Below are 8,590 nucleotides of genomic sequence, written 5' to 3' on the forward strand. Positions count from 1 at the left end.
TACCTGAGAGTGGAACCACAGAAAGCATGCAACATAACCCTTGCCTGTATTGTCCTGCACAACATCGCTACTAAGTGCAATGTCCCTCTCTGTGCTGACAATAATGCACCTGAGCCCCTTGGAGACCCTAACCAACCTCCTGCATTCTGCCAGCAAACAGGACGTGCAACAAGGGACGCAATAGTTAGACACTATTTCTGATTTGGATTTGTTTTGGATTTCAAAAATCGGTGATTGCCATTCTTTGCATTTTTTGGGTTATTCTGTAATCATTGCATGCATCACTAATAAATATTCTAAAAACAAAAATATTTTTGATTGTGATGAATATATATATCAATTACTGACAGAATAAAATGTATTGTTTTTGGTCAATTCTGACAGCTGTTTGGGGGATTATTTTATGAGGCCAAACTCTTTCTACTTTGCTGTAGGCCTATACTGAAAGGCTGAATACGTTAAAGCCTACCTAATCACTGTAGCCTGACGGATGAACAAATAAAATTAAAACCTTATGAATAAATAGGATATCTTGTAAGATACTGCATGATCCAAATATAGTATTATTTGATACATTTTTAATGTTTTCATTACATTTTGGGCATGAAATCCACGCTGAATCCACCCTTTTTGGATCAAAGTGATCCAAATCCTACAAAAAAGTTCTGAAAAACCCAAACTAAAGGTTTGATCCGGATCAAAACCAAGATTGGATTACATGATCTTATCCGATTATGTAATGTTTTTTCTTTTGAAAAACCCGTTTTCAAGATTTGATCCAATCCGTTATCCAAAATCCTAGTGGATTACTTTTGAAAAACCGGGCCCTGGACATGTTAAAGGCAAACCAGATTGCAACTGCTTTAACAAGCTGCACCATCTACTGGAGGAACAAAGAAATGCAATAGGCAAAATATAGCATTGCAATTGTATTTACATTTTGACAGTCTTTTAACCACATATAGCATGAAAATGCAATGTCAATTGATATTTCATTGACACATTTTATGCTATCACAAAAAGGAAATGAAATGGTAAACAAAATATTTCCATTAGCTTATTCAATGTGTCAGAATTGTACTGAACAGACTGTGGAAATGAAATATAAAATAACTGTTGCCATTTATTTTTCAAATATCCAGGTATTATGACTCTCTCATCAGAAATAAGTGAATGCAATATGTTCATGTGAATTTGAGTTCTGTCACAAAATCAGCATACCCATTATAGAAAAAAAGGAATTGCAGCATCTGTTTGCATTTTTAAATGGGTTTTGTCAGTCATAGACTTCCACAGTTCAAATCCTGATTGGCTTAATACTATGGTTTGAGACTATATACCACAGGCATGATTTTCCATAACTTTGTACATCTCTTACATGTATTGGTAACCACTTTATAATAGCAATATGACATCAAGGGTTTGTGTTGTATCCAGGCACTCCACAATGCATCGTGCATAAGAACGACTATTAAGATTTCCAGCTGTGGTTTATTGACCAATGTACAAGTGAGATGAGTATGTACAGTTCATTATTTGTGTAAATATATAGCACTCGGAATGAGCAGCTACAGAACAGTATGTGACTGTATACCAAAGATATGACAAAACGTTTAGTTTTTACTGTTCTAAAGGCTGGCTTGCTTATATTCTACCCTCTGTTGCCACCTAAGGTGTTTAGCCAATCAGCATTCATGTTATTAACCAGCCAGTTAATAAATGTTAACAATCCCATGTAAATGTGAATGAAATGTGTACAGTTTTGAATGGTAATTGGCTATAGGTGTGTAATATTTTTTTTTGCAGTTGTCATTGCATCAGTATCGGTTTATAATAGAAAAAACCCTTAGGAACCAAAAAGGAACATTCTTAATCCATTGATTAAGTATCTGAGCATTGATTGTTTTCTAATAAGCAAGAACTTCAAACAGCAATCAGTCTCCTTTTTCAGACAGTCTTTAAAGGTTTTGAAACATCAGCCTTTTAGAGTCTCCTGTGGGGGAAAGTTCATTCTCCTTCAGCTCAACAGCCCAGTGTAAAGTGATCACTTTAGGCCGGTTTAGTCTTTAACAAAAATTTTCATCTTCTGTGTCACATGATCATCTGTTCTTTTTTTTCTCCTTCTTATTCTTTCCCCCTGCACTAATGCTGCTACCATTGTGTGATACAGCAGTAGCGTGTCCAGTTAACTTAAGGTGATCAAACAGTTTGTTCCTTGTGGAGAACTCATAGTGGCAGGTCACACAGCGTAGGTGCAGTTCCTTCTGGAGGTTAGAGAAGAGGACCAATTGGTAAATGGATTAGGGTTGGCTGATATGACCAAAAGATTCATAACATACATAAAAAACTTTATATGACATGGATGAGAATATATCTAAAAAGATAGTCATTCTGTGAAGATTAGGTGGGTTTACATCATGACCACATTAAAGTCAATATATTGCTGTACAAATTAAATACATTAATAAATACTGTTAACAATTTTCAACAAAAAGTCAAAACAAACGTGCAGTCGGTTTATTTCCATCTCAAACTTTCATGAAATTGATTCAAAATGACTACAGAAAAACTATGAATATAAAATTACCCCAGTCATGCTACACCTTGTGGCTACTACACAAACCAACCCCTAACACATTTCTTGTTAGCTTCAAGGCTGCCCTAAGGCAAGTGACTATGTTAACACCTGTGCTTTAATGTATGAGAATGCTCTTTTTACACTGTACATAAAGTATTTTGTGATACAAAATGAAACTGCATTATAGTAATTATATCCAGATAAAGTGTTGCCGTTGTCTTGTAAAGAGCAGCATTGGTAAACAAAACAACACTGCATTATTTATGTAAAATAATGATGTCTGTTGGGTCATCTCATAAGAAGCTGAATCGAATAATTATGGCGAACAGTTTGGTTTGGATATGTAAAAACACCTTATTAGACATATAACAAAAGTTGAATATAGAATAGGATTGCACAATATTGACAAAATGTGATTTTGCGATATTTATCATGAATATTGCAATATCAATATTCATTTAGATATTCTTAAACCTATGTAAAAACTGACATTTGCCTTCATTGCACATCTATACATCCCACTTACATTATCCTTAATACATGTTCTGCCCTTTTCTATTCACCACCTGTGGTTAAATACTAACTGCATTTCGTTGTACTGTACTGTTTAATGACAAAGTTTAAATCTTATCTAATATACATTTTCTTTGGATATGCCCCCAAGTTTAGTCTCTACAGTAGAGGAATGCTTGTCAACTCTCAAACAAGGCCAATCACAGGTACTACACAAAGCTATGTAGGCCACCGCAAAGAGAATCTGAATGCTGTTCGCTACAATAGTGTTTCAGCCTATGTAAAAGTGCCTATTGTAATTCTTGGCAGTACATAGATCATTTGAGATCTTTTAAATTGATTAAATCTAAAATCTAGTGCAAAGGCATTTGAGAAGCATTACCTCTATAGCTAAAGCAAGACACTCGCTCAGTCTTCTAAACTCCCAACTCCAGTTAATGCCAAGATGTTTATATTTATTTTGGATTATACTTTAGTAATGCTTTTTGTGACATGGATCAAAATTACAGCCACAGTCTATCACGTTAATTTTGGGCCACTAACTTCGATCTCTGTTGTTTTGTTGTCTCCCTGAGCCACACATATTTTTCTGTCCTTTCTTTTCATTCGCTCCTCTGACTCGCTTCACGCTCTCTTTCTGTCGTTTCCTTTCTTTCTCTCCTCTGACTCGTTTCGCTGTCTGTCTGTCATTATATCATACTGTCATTAATGAAAATAACTTTGATGACAAAGTAAACAAGCTAGCTAACTAGATCTGTTGCCTTTAAAAAAAAGCTGATACACCTTTGGCCATATTGTGTATGTGGACTAGGGCTGTCACGATATCAGATTTTCTCTACACGGTTATCGTGGCCAAAATAATTCACGGTGACGATATTATCGCGGTATCTTTAGAACATTTTTAATAAAAAAATTGCTGTCAGTCAAAATCATCTTAAATTTTGTGTGATGTACTTTTCTCTCTTTTTTGGCATATGAATTACACTCAAAATAAGAATGTATGACGGTGGGGAGTCCGTAACTGTACAAATAAAAAAATAAAAGCATACAAAGACAAATTAATGGATGGTGAAAAGGCCACTGATAAACAAAATATCCACAAGGCCTAACACTGAGAGGAGTTTTTGGAAAAATACAAAACATTTTCACCCAGTGAATATGCTATGAAAAGGTTTTAGAAGATAACGTCCTTTTTCCCATGTGAATGGGGTACTAAAACGTTGTGTCTTTACAGATCTCTCCCAGGGGATCTAGTGGGGCTAACGAGTTGATTTCAACACCAGTGTATAGGTCCTGTCTCCTTTAAGCACATACACCATTTGTCTATATGTGACATGAATATGGTATTGAACAACCAAGGGGAATTTTGGAAAAATAGAACTTCAGTTTTACCTAGTGAATACGATATTATCACATACAGTGGGGAGAACAAGTATTTGATACACTGCCGATTTTGCAGGTTTTCCTACTTACACAGCATGTAGAAGTCTGTCATTTTTATCATAGGTACACTTCAACTATAAGAAACGGAATCTAAAAAAAATTGTAATAAATTGTATGATTTATTCCTTTCCAAGAAAATCACATTGTATGATTTTTTTAATAATTAATTTGCATTTTATTGCATTTGATCACCTACCAACCAGTAAGAATTCTGTCTCTCACAGACCTATTCGTTTTTCTTTAAGAAGCCCTCCTGTTTTCCACTCATTAACTGTATTAACTGCACCTGTTTGAACTCGTTACCTGTATAAAAGACACCTGTCCACACAATCAATCAAACAGACTCCAACCTCTCCACAATGGCAAAGACCAGAGAGCTGTGTAAGGACATCAGGGATAAAATTGTAGACCTGCACAAGGCTGGGATGGGCTACAGGACAATAGGCAAGCAGCTTGGTGAGAAGGCAACAACAGTTGGCGCAATTATTAGAAAATGGAAGAAGTTCAAGATGACGTAAATCTCCCTTGGTCTGGGGCACCATGCAAGATCTCACCTCGTAGGATATCAATGATCATGAGGAAGGTGAGGGATCAGCCCAGAACTACGCGGCAGGACCTGGTCAATGACCTGAAGAGAGCTGGGACCACAGTCCCACTGTCTCAAAGAAAACCATTAGTATTAAAATCCTGCAGCGCATGCAAGGTCCCCCTGCTCAAGCCAGTGCATGTCCAGGTCTGTCTGAAGTTTGTCAATGACCATCTGGATGATCCAGAGGAGGAATGGGAGTAGATCATGTGGTCTGATGAGACAAAAATAGAGCTTTTTGATCTAAACTCCACTCGCCATGTTTGGAAGAAGAAGAAGGATGAGTACAACCCCAAGAACACCATCCCAACCTTGAAGCATGGAAGTGGACACATCATTCTTTGTGGATGCTTTTCTGCAAAGGGGACAGGACGACTGCACCGTATTGAGGGGAGGATGGATGGGGCCATGTATCACGAGATCTTGGCCAACAACCTCCTCCCCTCAGTAAGAGCATTGAAGATGGGTCGTGGCTGGGTCTTCCAGCATGACAACGACCCGAAACACACAGCCAGGGCAACTATGGAGTGGCTCTGTAAGAAGCATCTCAAGGTCCTGGAGTGGCCTAGCCAGTCTACTGACCTGAACCCAATAGAAGAGCTGAATGTCCGTATTGCCCAGCAACAGCCCCAAAACCTGAAGGATCTGGAGAAGGTCTGTATGGAGGAGAGGGCCAAAATCCCTGCTGCAGTATGTGCAAACCTGGTCAAGAACTACAGGAAACGTATGATCTCTGTAATTACAAACAAAGGTTTCTGTACCAAATATTAAGTTCTGGGTTTTCTGATGTATCAAATACTTATGTCATGCAATAAAATTCTAATTAATTATTTACATTTTTGTTTTAAAATCCATCACTCACAGTTGAAGAGTACCTATGATAAAAATTACAGACATCAACATGCAAAATCTGCAGTGTATCAAATACTTGTTCTCCCCACTGTATGTGTATTATTAACATGATATCAATATAAAAAATTTAAATATCACGGTTATCGTCAATACCGGTATATCGCGACACCCCTAATGTGGACACCACTACTAATTATTTAGTTCAGGTGTTTCAGCCATACCCATTGCACGCTGGTGCATAAAATCCATGACATAGCCATGAAATCTCTATAGACAAACATTGGCAGCACAATGGGTTGTACTGATGAGCTCAGTGACTTTAAACATGGCTCTTAGGATGCCACCTTTGCCAAATTTCTGCCCTACTAGATCTGCCCCAGTCAACTGTAAGTGCTATAATTGTGAAGTGGAAGTGTCTAGGAGCAACGATAACCCAGCTACAAATTGGTAAACCACACAAACTCACAGAGCGAGGCCTCCAAGGGTTGAAGTGTGTAAAAATAGCCTATCATCTATTGCATCAGTCACCACAGAACTCCAAACTGCTTCTGAAAGCAACATCAGCACAAGAACTGTGTGTTGGGAGCTTCACAAAATGGGTTTCCATTGCCAAGTATCTGTATGCAACCCTCACATCAACATGCTCAATGCCAAGCATCATCTGGAGTGGTGTAAAGCATGCTGCCACTGGACTCTGGAGCAGTGGAAACCTGTTCCCTGAAGTGATGAATCATGCTTCACTATCTGGCAGTCTGTTGGACAACTCTGGGTGAGGCAGATGCCAGGACAACATCTACCGGAATGCACAAACCCTACAGTAGTAAGTTTGGTGGAGGAGGGACGATGGTCTGGGGCTATGTTTCAGAGTTTGCTACAGGATATAAAGACATTTTAGTCAATTGGGTGCTTTGTAGCAATAGTTTGGGGAAGGATTTGGAATGGATTTGGAATGTCCAATAAGCTCACATGGTCAGACGTCCACATACACTATATGGCCAAAAGTATCTTATAGCAGATCATCTACTTTGCTGGAAGAGAATTGGTCCAAAAACAACCTTCAATGAAAACTTGTTGTGCATCAACACATCAACGCTCAAGCGGTTGCATTCCCTCCATTACTGTGTACTTCAGGCATCTATGTATAGACACCAAATTTAAATGTGTTTCAGTTACGAGCAACTAGTTTCTGTTTCATACCTCTGCTCCAAGCTCCACTCCTCCCAGTGGTTTAGCATTATTTTTGTTGTCCTTTCCTCCAATTTTCTTTGCTTTTGTCTTTCCGGAGCTGATGAAATAAAGAAAAAGTCAAAAGAACACACCAATATGCTTGTAGTAGCTAATCCGCCTGATTCCACATCTGTTTATACCAGGGACTCTTTCAAACTCAAGAAGGCATAAACTGATCTAGAGATCACGACTCCATGTTGAATTATGACCAGAGAAATTAGATGATTCTCAATACCCATTTTGATACCACAGCAAAAATGTCTAATACATCCAGTGTACTTTGGATTTCCATGAGACAGTTCTTCTAAGTACTTACGTTTCTGATATCCATATGTCCACTTGATAAAAATATACTATACATAACTATATATAACTACAGTATATACAGCTCTGGACAAAATTAAGAGACCACTGCAAAATTATCATTTCGTTGGTTTTACTATTCATAGGTATGTGTTTGAGTAAAATGAAAAGATTAGTTTTATTCTATAAACTACTGACAACATTACACAAATTCCAAATAAAAATATGGTAGAGTATTCATTTGTAGAAAATAACAACTGGTCATAATAACCAAAAATGGTTTTCAGGCCTCAAATAATACAAAGAAAACAAATTCATATTCATTTTTCAACAACTAAATACTAATGTTTCAACTTAGGAAGAGTTCAGAAATCAATATTTGGTGGAATAACCCAGATTTCTTATCACAGCTTTCATGCGTGTTGCCATGCCCTCCACCAGTCTGTAGCATTGCTGTTGGGTGACTTTATGCCACTCCTGGCACAAGAATTCAAGTAGTTCGGCTTTGTTTGATGGCTTGTGACAATCCATCTTCCTCTTGATCAAATTCCAGAGGTTTTCAATGGGGTTCAGGTCTGGAGATTGGATGGGCCATGACAAGGTCTTGATCTGGTGATCCTCCATCCACACCTTGATTGACCTGGCTGTGTGGCATGGAGCGTTGTCCAGCTGGAAAAAACAATTCTCAGAGTTGGGAAACATTGTCAGAGCAGAAGGAAGCAGGTGTTCTTCCAGGATAACCTTGTACTTGGCTTGATTCATGGGTCCTTCACAAAGACAAATCTGCCCGATTCCAGCCTTGCTGAAGCATTCACAGATTATCACTGCTCCTCCACCAAATTTCATAGTGGGTGCGAGACACTGTAGGTCTCTCCAGGTCTCCGTCTAACCATTGGACTACCAGGTGTTGGGCAAAGCTGAACATTTGAAAAGATGACAGAGAAGTTGACCTTACTCCATTCCTCTACGGTCCAATCCTTATGGTCTTTTGCAAACGTCAGCCTGGCTCTTCTTTGCTTCGCATTGATTAAGGGCTTTTTCTAGCTTTGTCCAATTTCAGTCTTGCCCCTAAGGAGCCTGTTTCGAAC

At 38.2% G+C, this 8,590-nt stretch overlaps 1 protein-coding gene across 2 annotated transcripts in view; it reads right to left on the bottom strand.

Annotated features, from left to right (window-relative positions):
* Positions 1 to 916: 916 nt before the first annotated feature.
* dnajc21 (DnaJ heat shock protein family (Hsp40) member C21) overlaps positions 917 to 8,590 on the bottom strand; it is a 27,212-nt gene continuing 19,538 nt past the window's right edge. For both annotated transcript variants that reach the window (XM_010905743.5, XM_010905741.5), the window contains 2 exons: positions 7,170 to 7,257; positions 917 to 2,264 (listed from right to left, as the gene is read on the bottom strand). In XM_010905743.5, coding sequence (XP_010904045.2) covers positions 2,100 to 2,264; positions 7,170 to 7,257 — 253 coding nt within the window. In that variant the 3' untranslated portion in view covers positions 917 to 2,099. The remainder of the gene's footprint in view (positions 2,265 to 7,169; positions 7,258 to 8,590) is intronic.

The sequence above is a fragment of the Esox lucius genome, chromosome 14 (genome assembly GCF_011004845.1).
Source record: "Esox lucius isolate fEsoLuc1 chromosome 14, fEsoLuc1.pri, whole genome shotgun sequence".
In the NCBI taxonomy this organism is placed as follows: domain Eukaryota; kingdom Metazoa; phylum Chordata; class Actinopteri; order Esociformes; family Esocidae; genus Esox; species Esox lucius.